The 19,524-nt window shown below is 36.7% G+C and overlaps 1 protein-coding gene across 11 annotated transcripts in view; it reads right to left on the bottom strand.

Annotated features, from left to right (window-relative positions):
- PAM (peptidylglycine alpha-amidating monooxygenase) overlaps positions 1–19,524 on the bottom strand; it is a 214,337-nt gene that overhangs the window by 100,316 nt on the left and 94,497 nt on the right. For all 11 annotated transcript variants that reach the window (XM_032476440.1, XM_032476441.1, XM_032476430.1 and 8 more), the window contains 2 exons: positions 13,435–13,492; positions 2,857–2,944 (listed from right to left, as the gene is read on the bottom strand). In XM_032476440.1, coding sequence (XP_032332331.1) covers positions 2,857–2,944; positions 13,435–13,492 — 146 coding nt within the window. The remainder of the gene's footprint in view (positions 1–2,856; positions 2,945–13,434; positions 13,493–19,524) is intronic.

Genomic DNA, 19,524 nt, shown 5'->3' with positions numbered 1-19,524 from the left:
CAGAAAGATTTCTTTAGAGTGTGAATGGCTCTTAATATTCTTAATATTCAGAACCACTACTGATACCGTAACCAAAAATACATGTGGAAGTTTGGGAATCTTCATTTAGGTACGGTCTATATCTTGGAGCAGATAAAGAATAGATGTGCAACTGTAAAATGAGAGTGATAAATTCCAGGACTCAAACATTTTAGAAAAATAATGCAAGGCTTTTGACACTGATAGATTTCTGTTATTAGCACTATAATTCAGGCGGGAGGATAAGGGGCTACGCAGTTGGGAAACATCCGCCGACTGTCTCCAGGGCTGAGCCGCTGAGCCTGAGTGGCATCAGGGACAGGGAGTGGAGGATGTTTCCTGACGCAGCTGGAAATCTCAGCCCATGAAATATGCCGAGAGCCCCCATGCTTCAAAGAGGCATGGACTTTGGGGGATAAAAAGTCTATGCCATTTTTAAATGAAGAATAAGGCTGGACTGTGGAAGCCAGAGTCACTACAATGGTTTTAGTTAACATACATCTCCCAGGTTGCTTATTGAACAGATCCTACACGTACGTATTGAAAAGATTCTACTTTTAACTGTTGGATGAACACTATGAGCTTGATTAAAAGAAGATGAATAACTGCATCAATTATTGTCCTTGGTGTATGGTTACAAAGTCACTTATAACAAACCTATAGATTAACAGCGAATATGGGCTGCAAGGCAGATTTTAAAAATACATTTAAAATGACAGGAGCATAATGTCATTAAGAATTCTCATTACTCAGTGATGCGACTCAATGGCAAAACACTGTGGCCTGCCTGCTTGAGGTGAGGTAACCAGTGCACGTACCCAACTTCTAACAATGATGCCTTTCCAATCTGACTCAGCATTTGTATGCAATTTATATTCATAGAATTATGGAATTTTAGAGCATAGGGTTCTGTAAATGATCGCATTAGTTCCTTGCTAAAATGAAAAAACCAAGGCCAGCCCACATGGGATAAATAATTTACCCATGGAATCTAGACAATTCACTACACATTCACTCTACTAATAGTGTCTTTCAAGTATTAATTTTAGCGGAAAAAAAATGTGGTTTACTCAAAACTGCTGTTTTCACTCTCATTTACTTTAAATTCTCTCTTTCCCCAACTTGGAAGTCTTTGGAAAATATATTTTACAGACTTAATTTCAAAATAGTGTATTTAAGAAGAGTAGTATTTTAAAAGAGCCAAAATAATGTGTTTGCTATGATATTCCTTTGCCATGAGAACAGTGAACCAGGCTTAGTTCATTTTATGTAATTTTTTTTCTTAACAATTAGAGCCATAAAAATATTTAAGTGATGTTTATTTTTCACTCATTCTCTTTAACCAAGGTGAAGCTAAAACAGATTTTAAAAGCTTACATCCCTTTTAACTATTTTCACTATTTCTAATTCAAAGGTAAATATTGCTAATATCACAAGAAATATTTTTAAATCACAAACACCAAAAGATGCAATTTGCTGACTAAGATTCAGAAAAAGCTGTCACAGAATAATCTTTTAATCCCAGGATTTTATTTACAAAAATTTACTGAAGAGCAAAAATTGGAATGTTGATATCAAAGGGTATTAACTGTGATTTGCTGACTCCATGTTTACATAAACCCAGTCATGTGAGCTGGGTTCCTATGTGATAAGCCTCTTTCATCAAATAACTTAAGCCTATTAACAAATGCTTTGATGGTACTTGGTCTATGGAGATTTCCACCAATTGCCTTGTGCTCTTAACAGTTCCAAATACATATTGCAATTGTTTATTATAAAAACGACTGGAAAGCAGTTGCTGCGTGCCTCGCATCAGCCTGATGAATATTAGGATGCGCAGAGAGAGGTCTATCAGTATACATGATTATGCAGGGGCAGGACCACAGAAGAGATCCCTTTCCAGTGCAAAGCAGGACGCACGAGTCATTCTGGATTGTTTAACAGGTAACAGTGATTCAGGCTACAGGTGCAAAATATGAAGCTTACAATGCATGGCTGTTTTCAAAGATCACTGATTGTCATGAATACCAAAGAACAAAATGAAAGTGAAGATTTCAAACCATGATTATGCTGAAAGTTTCTGGGGGTAGAAAATATATCTATTTATCCTATAACATTCCACAGCACCTGCTGCAGTTCTGGCATATAACAGGCATTTAATAGATGTTTATTGACTGTTCATGACATGATATTAAGATTCACCACAGTGATTAAAATAAATTCTAAAACTGCAACAGTTACTTGAATAAATGGGAGGCAGTGTGGTAAAATGGAACCAGACAGCCTAGGGTTCAATCTTGGTGTGCCTCCAACCAGCCATGTTATCTTGGGCAAGTTACTGAATCTCTGAGCTTCAGGGTCCTTGTCTGTAAAGTGGGGATGTTAACACCTCCCTTGCAAAGACGTTAGGACTAAAATGAAATGGTGCATACGGATCACTGAGCACAGTGTCTGGGATAAAAGAGTGCTCAGTGAACAGATCCATGGTGCTCTTTGGGTTGAATCATGAACTTAAATAAATAAACATCAGAGTATCTGTTACCTAAATTTCAGTCTTTCTTTACAAGCTGTCTGCACCTAGACACACTATCTATGACAACAGACATGTATTTATTAAGTCAGTGACAAAGACTGATGGTCGTGTTCCACAGCAGACTAAATAACTGTGATAATTAAACCATGATAACCATGTGATGCAAAAGAACAATACTCTTTTCTAAAAAAGAAATATTCTGCATATTTATTAATTAGGTGTAAGATATTTGCAAAGATGTACTTTGTATTTGTAAAAATCATATTTTCTACACCCCTTTGTACTATGAGCCCATTTTCCCTTACCAGTAATTTCCAGTGGACGCTGGCATATTGCATCCAAAAAGTAACATATGATGGACAGTATCCATGCTGGCACGAGGTTTGAAGTCAACTGTTAAGAGAAATGATACATGAATATGAATACAACTTACACTTCCATGCACAAAGTGTCACAAGAGACCGCATCATTTAACAGTTCAAATAGCTATATAACAAAGATGTTTTGATGCTCTTATGACAGAATGCCCTGGTTGTATAAATTATCTTATTCCTTAAGATGAGCATGATTTGATAATTTAGTAGGATAGTAAACTATTACATAACAAAAGGAGAAAAGAATAATTAATAGGCTGAAACTACACATATACCCACATACATGTTTTAATGAAAGTCCTCTTTTAAAGTGATGAGAGCATTATGTGGGTATAAAATGAAAGCTCCAGGCTACATATTCAAAATGTATTTCCTTTCAGATTTCGGTATAGTTCTGAGAACCATACGATGCTGCACAGCATTGTACTGAAGCAGAAGCCACAGTAAGTAGTCAAAACATAAGCAAAATGATTCATAACACAAATTTATTACCATCTTAAAATAACAGTAGTCACTGGGATGTGACATGGAGAAACAACTTACTAGAAAAGAAAATAAAAATTGAATATGTGTCTTTACAAAAATACAGAAGAGGGAAAATTACTGTTCTGGATGAGTACTGTGCACTTTAAGGGATACTGAAACTTATGCAATGTCATTTCTCTTTTTGTCCTAACAGTAGTGGTTGAAAGACATTAAAATAAACAAAAATCAGTGCAGAGGTAAAACAAAGGAAGAACTAGGGATAAGTTATTATTATGTATGCTCACCATGGAGCATGAGCTTCCTGTCCTGGTCTGGGATTGGCTCACCCTCTTTTGTTCACACGTAACATACTGCCCTACTGGGGAGTTTACAAGCCGCCTTTATACATTAAAAATTCTAAGTTGTCTAAAATGATCTTAAGTCTCCAGTGTGCATAATCGCATCTTTTTTTAGAGCTCCTTTTGTCTATTTGATAGACAATTCAAGTTGCGTGCAGGATTTCCTTTCTCCCTCCAGAATCCTCCCAACAGATCATTCCTTGAAGAAGGAAAACTGAAAAAGCCCTGAGGTGGGAGTACCTGGCTTCGTCTTTTATTTACTTTACAGTTTTTGGTACGTGATGCTATTTGCTATCTTATATTCATTTTTTTTTTAAATTAAATGGCTTGTATCACTCTATGGACATCTATAACTTCTTGGTCTGACTGAATCTACTTCCCACTCTCAATTTTTTTTTTTTTCATAAATACCCCTCTGCCAATCTGTGAGGGCTTGTCAAACAAGAGGCTGACTCCTCTGCTTTTTCAGAACCTATGCAGATGCTCATATGGGTCCCACCCCCCCTTTGATTTTTGGATTATGGATGGATTACAGTAATAGATTTCCTAAGATTGAATCATTCTGAGAATTTTGTTAATAAACCAACATAGCCAAGTGAACTTTATTGAAATTAAACTGTTGGATGTACAACAATGTGAATTTGAGGTGTTGGCTAAAAATCCAGGTGGGACACCCAGCAGAAGATTGGGATTATGTGACTCTTACACAGGGAAGAGATCAGAGGATTACATATTTGGTAATCACTCAAAAATTGAATCCTGAAGCTAGGAGGGTGGACAAAAGCACCATAGGTGAAAGTAGGAACCACAGAGAAGGCTCAGAACAAGGTCTGAGGGCAAGCCCTGCGTGGTCAGGATCTGTGCAGGAGACCCCAACAATGTCTTTTTACGTTAATGCCATAAGTACTGCTGTGAAACAAAGCAAAAGCTTTTTTTTTTTTTTTTGGAAAAAGAGTGGGCTATCATTAAATTTATAAAGTGAAATATTAAGCAGAAGATTCAGGTAAGGACAGAGAGGAGGCCTACTGGAAGAGGAACAGATCGTGAAGATGACAACACACAGTCTCTGTGGCTTTGCATTAGGAAGGAAAGCCACAAGTCTTGCCTGGGCTCCTGCTTGCGCAAGAGAATCTTCTAACTGTCCTTTGTAAAGTAAAGGGCAAACGTTATTCAAAGTAGAGCTTCTCTAGTCATTTTCTGATTTTTTTCTCCTTCTGACACACTATTTTAAGAGCCATTTATTTGCTCCACATTGAACTCATACTAGATACGTGTTTAACTTTAGTTTCTATAATTAGACACAGATCAGTATCTTTAAGTGGTAATAAAAGAAAATTCCTCAGAATTCCCTCTCTTAAAAACTTACTCTCACCGATTCATACATTCCTCCAGAAACTCGAGATCTAATTTAAATGCTAAGTAAATTATTGGTACAGAGTGAAAACAAACAACTAACCATCTTTTTCATCTCCTAAAGAAAGAGTGTAATATCAAAGCATTCATACAATTATAACTCAAGTACAATTCATTGCAAGTTGAAATGAAAAATATATCCAGCAAAAGGAATGCCATATCCAAATGTAAATCTAAACAGTAGGTGCCATAAAACAGAGCAAAAATAAAGCAGGACGCGGACAATTTCACTGAATGGCCTGCTGCCAGTGCTGGGCAGAGGTCAACTGGGAAAAGATGAGGCTGACAGGTTCACCTCCTGGGTTTGTGCCACTCCCACTCATTATTTCCGGCTTTGCAAAACAAGACCCCATCCCTCGTGAATAAGAACAACGTCCGCTGAGCACAAGATACACGTATAACTATGCTGGACATCCCAACACTACACAAAGCAGAATATGAAAAAAATATTTAAAAATCACATCTTACATTCCCCCTCCTTTCTTTTTCTCACTTCACACGCCAAAGATAAAGGATCTAAGGGAAAGAAAGCTAGAGGATAATAATGACAACAAGTGCGTTTGAGTGTGCAGTTCTGACAGGGAGAATAAACAAAGGCAGCCTTGGGACAGTGACAAACAGGCAAAAGCACAGCCTTGTGAGGATGCAAGGGAATATTATATCTAATAAGATTAAAAGTGCCATCAGCTCTTCTAACTCAATAGTAAGATGACAGCTGCTTAAGTGGAAATGGTACTTCAGTCTCAATAGATGTTCGCAGTTTGGATTGCCTGATGTATGAGACCTGGGAAAACTTTATAGACAGGTAAGCATAAGTCCTGGGAACCAAACACTGTTGAAGGACTATGACTCCAGAAATAGTGACTCACACAAATTAATTAAAGGAAATGTGATGACACTGAAAGTGCATAGGTTGGAGGATTTCTCAAAGAATTATGTCATCTGAAACGGAAGACTTGGAAGTACGTGTGTAGGTGGCATATCAAGCAGAGAGATAACTAGGTCTACTTTCTGGAGTTCTAAGCAAAATTTGTTCTAACTGCATGAGCCTGTTCAGGATTTATGGCCTCTTTTAGCCAACATCAGACCACAATCAGGGCCATAAAATTCTCTAAAAATGTGACCTAGGAGAGAATTTCATTTAGCACTTGGCTTTCTCTCCATTTTTCCTTTCCAAGTGGATATTCAGGTCTGCATGTCAAATTTTGATGTATCAGCCAGACCCAGGACAAGGAAATATTTCGAAGAACCCATGTAGCCAAGTGAAGGAATGTGCAATTTATGAGATATCTATGTACATACAACTAACCCTAAAATACTACTGGAAATGGGAGGAACTCTCTTTTTAGCTAAAGACAGGCAGTAAAGATATACTACAGACCACAGACAATTAACCTATCAAATAAAAAAGAACTGATCTCCAGAACTTAGGCATTCTTGAATTGTTGTCTGTAGTATATATCATGAGAGAAAATTACTGTTTAGCTTTGTTTCGTTTTTCCTCCCAGTGGAATCATATTATACACACTTAATAGTTTATTTCATATACTGTGGATATTTTCACATGTTATTAAATAATTTTTGTCAGCAGTACTTTGCAGCTAGTGCTGTGCATTAGAATTACCTTATGGAGTTTTGTTAAAAAAAAATACAGGTGCTCAGGGTCAATCCTGGATCAGTCTTGCCCCTCCTCCATCAATATCTTATGTAAATCTCCAGAGGTTGTTCCAAGTCAGTGTATCTTTGAAAAATTTCCCAGGTGAATTGGAGGTGATTCTGACGACAGTTACCATTTTTAGTGGCTGAATATATTCTATTATGTGAGCATACTGAGAGTTGAGTTAACTCATCTTAGTTAACTTGGATGGCATAGCTCTTTTGAATGTACAGGGCAAACAATGAAAAGAAGGTTTCTTTTAAAATGTGTTTATAGAAAAGTTTCTGAGGACAAACATTTGTTGATCCTTTAGAATTGTTCTATTAAAAGAGATTGTTGGAACTCTACGTTGCATCAGGCAGTTTCAGCTGTATCATCTGAAATCGTTTTAGGGCTGAGGTCTGAAGAAAGCAGACAAATGGAGCCTCTGGTGATAACGGTCACGTCTGTGACAGAGTCGGTATGCTAATATTGCTAGTGCTTTCAAGCCATTTTCAATATTGAGAAAATAGAGGGGTGCAAGGTTCAAGAAACAATAATGTAAAAGAGTTGTCATAATTTAAATAAAAATTACAGGTCCTCAACCTTAATGTCACTCCCATAAACATTTCTTTATCTCCAAAAAATAAAGATTATACTCCAAAAACCATTCATAGGAACTGAAGATAATGCTCTGAGTTGTGATTTAAGTGTAGGATATGATCACCCTCAGTGTTAATCATCTGGAGGTTGGGCGAGAAAGGTTCAGACAGTGTGAGGCTCACAGCAGCAGAGTCCATTTGGCAGCATGTTGAAAACCCACAGCAATGGCATATTATAATCTTCTGCCAGCTTCCCGCAAACCATAAAGCAACTCTACACTAAAATAAAGACCTGTGCTTGAACATTTTTAATCAGAAAGTTTAATAGAGAAATTGTCGTCAGCTCTCGCTAGCTTGGACAATGATGTACAATTCAGAAAGAATCCTAAAGATGGTTTATGAGGACTTTAAGCTGCTGTCACCAAATTAACCAAGAAATAAGACACCTGAGCAAGCCTATAAATTGAACACAAATTTAAAGTGAAATAATCCTTATCACTGAATAAAGGAATTCCAGCACAAAAAAGAATTAAACCATCTTTTATAAAGGAACTTTTTGGTGTATGCCAGAACCAACTAAGTAACCAATAAATAGACTTCATCATCCAGGCTATGCAAGATAAAATAGCATAAACTTCATTAGGCCCTGTTTCTGAAACATTATCTCTGTACTACCCCTCTATTAATTTCCTGCAGGATCTAATCCCTATTCCTCTTCTTGCCTTTCCATGAAACTACGGCAGCTCCGATGCCACCACATTTCCAATGTTACTGCCTCCAGCATCCACTCTACTCTCATCAGCCACCGTCCTCACTTAGTAACCATAACCACTAACATTTACTGAGGGCTTACCCTGTGCATGGCTCATTTACTGCTCACAACAACCCTCTGAGTCTGGTCGTTTCCCCTCAAATAGATGAGCCTAGAGAAGAGTGAGGCTGAGTAACCAACCACGGCCACGCAGCCAGCAAGTGGTGGGGCTCACACGTGTGCCCCATGTGCTCCTTCAATGCTCATACCGTTGCCCGTTAGGATAGTCTCCTCCCTTTGCAGATCCAAATAGACCATCGTCCCAGATCCAGATCAAACCGTATCATCTTTCTCAAGCAATTTTCTCTCACTAGATCTTTTTAGAGTTGGTCACTGAAATTGTCCCCACTGAAATAGCTGAAATGGCTACTTGGGAATGACTGTCAAAATGCCAAGAACCCTTCGACACTGAAGGACGTTTTACACATCAAACCTGAATCAAAACTGGGCTTTCTGGACTGGTCATTTTCCAGGGGGTGGAGAGGGATGGCATTTTGACATGGCTGCATTAAGACAGCTTTGTCAACATGTCAGTTACTTCTTGGTGATCTCTGGATGCATCTGAAAACATTCCTAGCTCTCAGCTTTATAAAATATAATGAAATGGTCCCTACTCCTCCTCTGTTTTTATTACCTGACAAAAATCTGGAGGCTTGGGGGTGTCATATTGGAAACGTATTTCAGTGACCAAAGGACAGAGGGCATTCAAGAAATACTCTGAGACACAGCATACAGCAACAGCTTCTCCTTCATGACTATGACCAAGCAAATTAGGTTTTATCCACTCATAAGAGACCTCTAGCAGTGTATCTTGTTTGTGCTATCTCAGCTCTCTCCAAGTAGCTCCCACCAAGAATCAAGAATAGCCTCTGAGGGTGCCCACTGGAAGGTACCTAATGGCCATATGGAAGCCAGAGACTAAATTATTCATGCTGGAGAAAATCCTAGGTGAAGAGAGGAGGGAAAGCATATGTAGTCAACTAACTGGAAGCAGAAAGGTGACAGAGAGGGGATGAGGACCCACACATGTGTACAAACACACGCCCTTCGATTTACTGCGGTCAAGGCCATAAAATGTGGATATATGAGCATGACACCCTGCCAGACCTTGGTCTTTCTAGTCACGCTATGTAAGTGACCCATAAGCGTGATCAAAATTAGATTGTCCTTGCGGTTTCTGAAGTATCCCAATGTCACCTTAACATGTGTTTTGCTTAAGAAAGGCCACATTTGGAAATATGCAAGTCTAACTGTACAGTTCTGCGGTAGCCACTGTTCCACATTCAAGAGAGAAGCCCAGGGAAAGGGAAAGCAATGAATCATTAGATTAATTTCATCTATTTCTAAATTCAGTGGCTTCTATCTCATTTGTGTAGTGCAATTTGATAGATAGGGACCTGCCATCATTCACTAAGGAAAAGACACATTTATTTACTGGTCATCCATGTGAGGGAAAGCAAGTGGATGAAGATGACAGTCAAATTTCTTGGCTGAGTGGGCTGCTGTCAGAGCCAATCCTTCTGAGTGTCTGTAAAACACCTTTTAGACAGCATCACAGTTCAGTGGTCAAATGTAGATTTTATCATACCCTCACCCATTCCAATTCTCTGGTTTCTTATTAAAACAATAAACAAAAGCAATGCTCTAGGGAAAGCTATGATTTTGCTCAAAATATAAAAATTTTATACAATCTTCAGTATATAATTTCCCCAAACACCTACTTTAATTCACATTTAATAATTCAATACTGACATATAAACACATTAAACATGTTGCTCGTATGTCAATATTACAGGCATATGCACATATAAATTGCATGATAATCATGCAAGTATCATCTCAAAATTAAGAAGTATGTTTATTGAAAATGAGTTACATAATTAGTCACACAAGTATAAAGTCAAAATATGAGTTACTCCAATGTAATTTTGGCTTTTAACACCATTAAGATAGTTCATTTTAGTCCTAACAAGCAGTCTGCCTTTTGTGATTTTTCTCCAGAAATCTGAAAAGCAAAAGGAGAAAGTTCTTTTCATATGTTGTAAAATTTGTATTCTTGTCTTCCAGAATCCTGCCAGGCTGTGGTTTCCTTGAATTTGTATCATACCTCACACCCCGCACTGCCTGGCCCAGTAACTGACATGCAGCAGAACTGTAGAAGTTTGTTGAATTTATGAACAAGTGGCTTTTCTTAAAAAACATTATTCCCTTATATTTAAATAAGTGTAATTTAAGACAAAAGTAAATTGTCTACTCTGCAATATGTTGCCTTAGAAAATGGCCAAACAAAACACCTTTTCTGTGTTCACTCAGGTATTAAACAAGCAATTACTGAGTCCCTACCCTATCCTGCGGTACATAGCCTGCTGGCATTCAAACATTTTAAACGCACAGATACTGAAAACAGAAGGTATGAAATGATGAATGTCTCAAGAAAAGAATGAACAAAATTGTACAGGTCTTTACCAGTCTTCGTTTTCAACCATATTTAATCTCACGATCAGGCACCCTGAGACCCAGAATTTCAGACAACCCGCAAAAGGGCTAAAGCTTCATTCATGGAAAAGCCTTGGTTACCCCGCAAGCAAAACTTTCACTCTGAGAGTCAGGATAAGCAATGTATCATCACCTTTCCAACATACAACCTGCATATCCAAGCCCTTTTCCTTCTACAAATCTTTAAATCTTCACGTATACTGGGTCTTACTTTGTAAGATGGTTTGAGGGGTATTTTACTTTTTTGGCAGAACTGACCAGTGTGTTCCCAGTGGGAAGTGAAGCTAAGGGAATGAAAGAATAATTGAATTGGATGTGAGGAAGACACAGACGTGCTGCTGCTGTATTTCAGCTCCATCTGTCCATTTGATAACTTCTCTTTCTTTCCTGTATCACTATCCTCACACCCAAATCTGTTATGATTTAAATGCCATACATATAGGGAGCACATAGAGAGTAAAAGCTTGGGCACGTTCCTTCACCTCTCTGACCTTCTGTTTCTTTTTTTTGTAAGATGGCTTAAATACACCTAGCTTTCAGAATTTTAGTGTCTGGCAAGTCCTCAGTAAATGATGGCTGGTGGTGGGCTGATTACAGGAAGAATATTCTTATAATAGGACAAACAACTGTCCTAGCAACTGATTAAATCAGACACAGATGACCCTCTCTTTCTCTCTCTCTATAACACGACAACCTACAGCGTGGTCCAAAGAATTAATGAGATAAAATACGCAAATTTTTCCTTACTTACTCCCTTATATAAATAATTCTTTGGTACTTCTCTTTGGTTTTCAATTTTCCAGTTCTATTCTGCCTACACCTAAACTTCTGTGGTTGCTGAATTAATGCAAACAATGATAACCACAAATCTCCCAGGGGCAGTACCTTAAAAGACTAACAGTGAGGACGAAACAATCCTGTTTTGAACAGGTGACAAAATCTTTAGTATTAATGCAATCCTCCCAGCAATAAAGTATGGCAGAAAAGACTGAAAATAGTATTCTTATAAGATCTTTTAAGGACCTTAGAACTGGAAACAGTTTAACCTTAGATGAGAGTTGCCTAAGAAAAATGAAGAACCATTTAACACCTTGGTTCTAATATAGCCATTTATGTGTTTCCTCTGAATATTTTTCTTGACTGAATATATTGACTTGTATTTTCAATTTTAAATTATGTGAAAGTAAACACATTTATACTATGAGAGCAATAACACATTCCAGGGTATACATTTATAGGTCTTAGAGTCACCAGCTCTGAAATCATATACTACGACCACTTCCAGAAACAGACCAGTCACCTATTAATGTGAGACCTGTAATAGTGCTTTGAAACACAACTACTATATTTATACAGGTGTGTAGAGTGGTTTTCTCATCAAAAAACAGGAAGAATCAAATCTACTCCTGAACTTAGACAAAGAAAATATAAAATTTGTAAAGAAAAACTTCAGGTAAAATTCCTTTTTATAAGTAAACGCTATTTTCTCCTAGGCTGCCAAATATGTGGATATCTAATTGAGGAAAACTTTACTGTCAATATTTAAATTATGAATTTATAGCCTAAATCACTTTTGGTGTTTCTCACAGCACTACAGTTAGGGACTTAAATTATTTTTCTCCCTTTGAAGTTCAGGATCTGGGAGCAACATACTTCCTAACTATTTTCTTAATAATATTCAATTATGATACAAAGTATACAATGTCAGGCAATGCTCAGCTTCCTAAGGTCTGAAGAAATGAACTGTGGAGCAGGTTTTGTTTAGGGAGTGTTTTTATAGGTTGTATTTTCTGTTGTGATTGCCACTAAAGTGTGTGAAAAAAAAATAGATGCACATTGTTCTGGCTTTGCACGTCTATAATGTATTTTCCTGTAGGGAACACCTCATGAAAATCCATCCTCAGATGGCCCCGAGGCTACGGTACACATTCTACAATTCACATAATCACCGTTTCAGACAGCCCACTTGAAGATTAGTTTCAAGGGACCAAAGCACAACTCTCATTACCATCACTTACTCTTCAAAATCAACTTCCCAAACCAGAAAAGTAAGGAAGGGGAGCAAATCCATGAATAATTTGCCAATCACACGTCTTCCCTAAACAGTTAAAAGTCTGTCATAAGGGAAGTTTAAATTAAAACAACCCAGATGAAAACAGATGGTGCTTTGTCATTTTTCCTATCTGGTTTAAAGGCGCAGCTGGGGAAGGACCTGTCATTTAAGAGTCTTCTTATTTTGTAATACACACAATAGGACTGATGTTCCCTCTGTCTTCCCTCCCTCCCTCCCTTCCTTCCTTCCTCCTACCCATCTACCTGTCTGACAGGTAAAATCTTACATTCTCCAATGTTGATTCTAAGTGCAGTCGATTTATAGCATGAACCAGCAGGTAAATAAAGAGTCTGTTGAGTGGAGTGGAATTAAACATCCAACCACAGACAGAAAGCCAATACTCTACAAATGGGACCACATGATATTGGTGGCCATCGACATCTGCATGCGACTCCTTAACTACTATTACTCACGAGTCTTTCCAGATACAGTTTGTAATCTTGTCTCTCAGTGGCTGACTAGTTTGTTTCTGCATTAGGCATTATAAATGCATTTAGAAACTGACAGTAAAAGATTAATATGCTCATAATCATCAAAGAGAGCCTTCCACTGATTTCAAATAGGTGCCTTTCCTTCAACTGCCCACCCCTCCGCACCGTCCAATTAATACTTACTCACGAAGGCTTCCTCATCCATTGGCAAACGCATTGACATGCAGAAGTACGTATCAGACTATTAAAGAAAGAAAGATACAAAATCCAAATTAAACTGCTGCTAGTAAAAAAAAAATAGTAACTTGCAAAAGCATGTGCCCTATGACTGAAAAAGAACTGCTGGTCCAGCAAGGCAACACTGCCTGCCAAATGCTGGGTGGCAGGTTAATGGAAGGGCTAAGTCGAGAACTTAGATACTGTTTTTATTCCCTACTACTCTTTCCTAAAAGTCATCAAATCCTATTTACAAAACCAACTATCTTGAGTGATATTTCTAGTACTGTCACAGTTAAAAGGCAACACTTTAAATGCTTCTATAGAAAAACAGTCTAATGCATTTGACTTTAAATGGTAGGAGTTAGTTTTGACCATCTTTGCTATTTGCATAAGTAAATACTTAATTTCTTGAATCACTTTACAGCTACCCCAAATATTAAAGAAGTACAATGAATAAAAGTTGGTCTTAAAATGTATTCGGTTGATCTCCCTTACTTTAAAATTTTTATGTAGTGCACTGAAGAAATCAACATAAACTCAATTATTCTTACTTTTCCAGTTATTAGTCTCTTATCTAAAATGCCATTTTCCACTATCAAATATATTAACATCAAGAATTTTTAGTGATAAAAACTGCAGTTTAAAGAGAATGGGCATTTGTTGGTTGATGCATTCCACTTCCTTAAAGGAAATCCATATGTAGTGAAGTATGTCCTGTGATTGATAATATACCCAACAACCCAATAGAGACTGAATTCATTTAATAATTCATGATTCATGGATTCTTACTGCACAGTGCTGGAATCTAGAGACTCCACACATATGGATGGAGATCATTTGGGTTTCTCTAGATCTACTGGTTAGCACGAAAAATTGTGAAATTTGTACCTCTTTTCTCACTTCTGTGTTGGGAGGGAAGCAAGGAGGTTCATACACACATCAAAGAAGTATCTTAGAGTTAGAAAAATTACAGAAATATGATTCAGCCTTTATTACTATTTTTGTATAGGCCATTTTTTCTGTTTGAGAAAATTGTTTCCTTTCTTTTTTTTCATAACGTTTCAGTCATATATATAGATACATATATTCATTTTCATTATAGGTTACTACAAGATACTGATCATAGTTCCCTGTGCTTTACAGTAGAAACTTATTATCTGTTTTATACATAGTAGTTAGTATCTGTAAATCTCAAACTCCCAATTTCATTTCTTAAATGTTTCATTTCTTAAAAGGCTTTATAATTATTTAGATGCACCCTTACTGTGATAAGAAGGAAATGGGCTGGGAAATGTTGAAGGTTGCACAGTCAGAAGGTTGAGCTACATAAATGCTGACAGTAAAAGATTAATATGCTCATAACCATCAAAGAGAAACTGCAAAATGAACTATGTATCTAAAACCCAAGAAATATACAGGTGAAACACTGCTTAAAGATCTTACAATCATGTACAAAATTGCTCACAAATATTTTTCCAATCTTTGAATTACGAATGTTACAAAACACACCTATTCTAACATAAGTAATAGTAATCCCAAGATTCTCTTCTGTTTGATCACCCAGGTCTATGAGTAACTCAGGACTAAAAGGTATCTGGTGGCTCCTATTGCTGCTGCTGCTATTACTATTTCTAGTCAACAGTTATTATAAGTTTATTATGTGCCAGGCATGGTTCTCCATGTTTATATGTATGATATCATTTAATAACAAAACCATCCAATATAGTAGATAGATACTATTACTAAATCCATTTTAAAGATAAGAATAGTAACGAGCATTTATTCAGACCTTACTATGTGCCAGCACTGCTGTAAGGACTTTACACGTATTAACTCCTTTAATTCTGAAACACATTCCTGTTATATGGGTACTATTATTACCCCCATTTTACAGATGAGGAAACTGAGGCAAATCAAGGTTAAGTAACTTTACTGTTCGTTCCAGCCAAAACCTAGTAATAGACAGATAGGCTCCTAAACCCCCTCTTAGTGCAATTCCTTTAGAAAGCAAGCAATTGTAAATAATCTTTCTTCTGTCTCTTTGAGTTGTAAATCTTCTATCTCACATTCAAGGAGATAATTGTGCACTAGTCCTCAGCCAGTGGATGCCTTGCTCTAACTTACGTCACTGCCTCCTGTCATAAAGATAGGAGAAGTCTGTTTTTCCTCTGGAGAAGTGCCAATCAACAAACCCAGATGGCCTAGTCCCATGGGCCAGTCCTGCAACCTCCTTCAGTGCCTTTCCCTTAGCACATCTCAGCCTTTAAAATAAGGTCTCCTGTCTTTTGTTTCAGCAAAGCTGAATTCAGCTCTTGCTGGATCTCCTTCTTTATTGCAATAGTTTTTATTGAAAAAAAAAATCTGTCCTTATCACTTTAACAAGTGACCACCTACACTCAAAAGTGCAGGAGCTGGGATCAGAACAGGGCCAGTCTAATGCATTTACAGACCATTCAAAGCAATATGAACAATTAATGACTTAAAAGCAAATATGAAAACAAAAGTAAATTTTAAGTAGCTAAGCATATATTTATAACAAGAAAGGGTCCAAAGGTTGCAATCAGATGGAAACCAAACAGAAGTTCTTCTAAATTTGTACTTCAAGTTTGGGGCTTTATTTTATCTTTGATTTTATTGCAAGCCACCTCAAGTTGTTTTTGGAATAGAAAAGTTATAGGTATAAATAGGTATGTCAAATTCAGCAAGCTTGTTATTTTGATTAAAAAAAAACTAAGGACAATAATGGTTATATATACAGAATAAAAGAAACTACTATTTATACACAGAATTGATCAGAACAATATTTTAATTCTTGCTCTTATCATCAGCTGAGTAATTTTAAATGACAAAATAACTCAGGAATGGCTTTCTTTTATCAATTTATATTTCTCAGCTTATAGCTTCTCTAATATTAAGACTGTGTCCAGATTTCAAATGTCTCTTTCCTGTTCTGTTAAAGCCAGTTAAAAAAAAAAGAGGAAGAGGAGATGAGGTAGATCCTCTTCAGAATAATCAGTATCCTACAAAATTTGGGGGAGAGAGCAAAGTCCATTGGACACTGCATCAATCGTCTACTATGCACCATCATCATACTCTGATTTAGGATTTTATTTATGCCCCACTTCAAGATAAAGAATAATTCTGTTAGAAGAAAAGAAAGTAAAACTTTGTTTCTAAAAATGAGCACATTAAGTAACATAGTGCGCGTCAGATCAATAATCAGCCTTCAGCTGAAAGCTCTGAAGACCACAGTTCAATAGAACAAAGAACAGCAAAAAGTAATTTATTCTTTTCTCTGAAACCGTAAAAGATATCAGTGATTTTGTCTGAAGTATTCTGGTACCATAGTTGGGTTTCTGGAGTTAAGGGGAAAGCTCAAGATCTATGTAAAGAAGATACGTTCCTAAGGGTCATTTACATGGTTCACTGGGAGAAGTCAAATCTCAAAGATGCCTAAGGGCCAAGGCCTTCTCCCTTGGGCTGTCTGAGTATAAGCAAGCACACTTTTGTGTTACTTCACTTTCTTCTCACAGTTAAGCTGTAAGTAGGTCTATCAGGCACTGCATCTTTTTACAGAAATGAAAATTTTCACAGAAAGGTTATTGATCTGCCTAAGGCCAAGTGTCAGAACTAGGATTAAAAATCTTCAAGTGTATGCCTTCCAGATGATTAGAAATAATTATGTATCTTTCTCGCTACTAAGTTTTAATCCAGTTAAATTGTGATTCTGGAGAGTCCTTCAACCTTCATACCTCTGTTTTTCTAACTGTGAGACTAAACCCATATTTTAAATAAAATTTAAGGCTTCATAAGTAAATGAATAACTTTTTATTTTACAAGATATGTAATTTGCTGAAGAACAGATTGGACAATGGCCTTTGCCAAACTATTATAAGTTCATTACAGCATGGGGAAAGAAAGATTACTTAGGTGATTACAAAATACTGTTTCATCAATACAGGTTAATTTCTATAGCAGGTCACCAAAAATACATAGTTACTTTAAATTCAAATTCCATGCCATACGCAACAGTCAGTTTAAGAATTTAAGACTATAATAACATGTAATCACACAGTTAACTACAACTAACCCTTTGATGAGAAATTCTGTTTTAAAAAAAGCAAACCCTGCAGAGGTAACAATATTAAGAAAACCAGAATGATACATTTCTCAAAGTGATAAAATCATTACATCACTGATATGAATAAGTAACCATTGTTATTTTCTTTTCTTCAGGATGAACACTAAGAACACTATTTAATAATACCTGGTTAGGTAAATATGACTCCACAATCTCTGTCATTTAACAATACAAAAAAAAATTCAAACGATTTAAACATACAATCAGTACTTAGCATATTATACCTTGTAAAAGGGAGAACAATTTATTGAGGCTTCTAACTTCCTTCTAGAAGCTTCCTATTGTAATTATTTCCCATGATAACACCACCCGGTAGGTATTACAGACACTGTTTTAAAGATGCAAAAACTGAAGTTCAAGAAGGTAAGTAACTTGTGATTAAAAAAAAAAAAATTCTCGAGGCTGATGAAATGGAATTTGAACCTAGTTCAGTAAAGCTCTCCTCTTTCCACTATAGAAAGATAGCTATTAAAAGGTTGTTCTTCAATTCTCTCTAATATTTGAAAAGAAAATGTCAGTTCTTAGACAATTTTAGCTATTTATTTGATTAGTGGGAGAAATAAAGGAATCAAAGACATAAAATTTAACAAGAAGTTTTTGTCCAAGTCCCCTAAGTTTTCAGGAGGACCTGAGAACATTTCATGACAGCTTGTTGACAAACTGCAGTGAACGAGACTAGAGCTATTTAATTTTGTCATCATTTTGTTTCTGCAAAGTTAAGCAATTTGAAAACAGACATAATTCAGATCAATGTTTCTCTTCTAGACTCTCTTAACTTTCTGAAGACACAAAAACAGCATCTTACTGCCTATTATAATAGTTTTTTCATTCGGACACAGTGTCCTAAAAAGGATGCTTCTGTAATTCAACCCAAACTACCAGTGCAACCATTCACAATTTTCCATAGATCATCATCAAGAATCCTCTTTTTCTCTCTGTGGGAAGAATGCTGTATCTGAGCTTGGTGCCAGGGGACTGTCTGTAAAATACCATGGATTCAAACTGCTAGCATAAGATTCAGATGTACGAAAAGGGAGAAATGATGTGAATCTGCACAGCCATGTCTCCCCTTGCTATCTCTTTTGGCACATCAGCCAAATCTGAATCAGGAGGGAAATGATACTGCTGATGCCTCTTTACTGCTGCTATTGGAAACTCTCCAAGAAAAGCACATTTTTCTGACAAAAGAACACAGTGTGGTAGAAATGAAAAAAAAAAACAAACCACTTATTACTAAAGAACTATTATATTCTATTATTACTCATTTTAAACCAAGAGTTCTCATGTAGACAGTAGTGTTCAGTAATATCTTGCTTACATTATTTAAGAAAGTGTTCTTTATTTTGATTTGTGAGACAGAGATGCAGTGGATTCTACAGAACAAGTAGTTAATAAAGTCAACACTTTATTTAAATTAATATGGGACAAACAAAACCATCTGTATACTATTACACATGAAAACTGTTCACATAAAACCAGTAATTTTTGTTTGGGGAAACCAGAGGTAACATTCAGATTCTAGTGTTGAGCGCTACGATTTGATCCTGATTGGATAATATCCTCACTGCCTTTTTATTGTTCAGGCTTAAAGAATCCCTGCAGACTACCTTTCTTAAGGAGACTATACAATGTGGTGACACAAACAGGTGTAGAAATAGACAACACGACTGAGCTTTACATGGATTTGGCCCTTTTGCTTATACCTGTGGCTATTTACAGGTCGGCTGTTCTCTACAAATAGGCCATAACCCACAGAAATGTTATATTGTGTATAGTACGGTGTCTGGTAGCTTTTCTCAGTCATCTTTTGTTAAATAACCAGAGCAGTGGAACCATCTCATGGTGACAATTGTGACTTTGTGCCTTAGAGTAGTTGCTGAAAAGGAGGTAGTAACCTCTCTTCTAACCCAAGC

The sequence above is a fragment of the Camelus ferus genome, chromosome 3, assembly GCF_009834535.1.
Source record: "Camelus ferus isolate YT-003-E chromosome 3, BCGSAC_Cfer_1.0, whole genome shotgun sequence".
Lineage (NCBI taxonomy): Eukaryota > Metazoa > Chordata > Mammalia > Artiodactyla > Camelidae > Camelus > Camelus ferus.
Note: the sequence above shows the minus strand (reverse complement) of the source record. Positions and strands in the feature narration are given on the sequence as shown.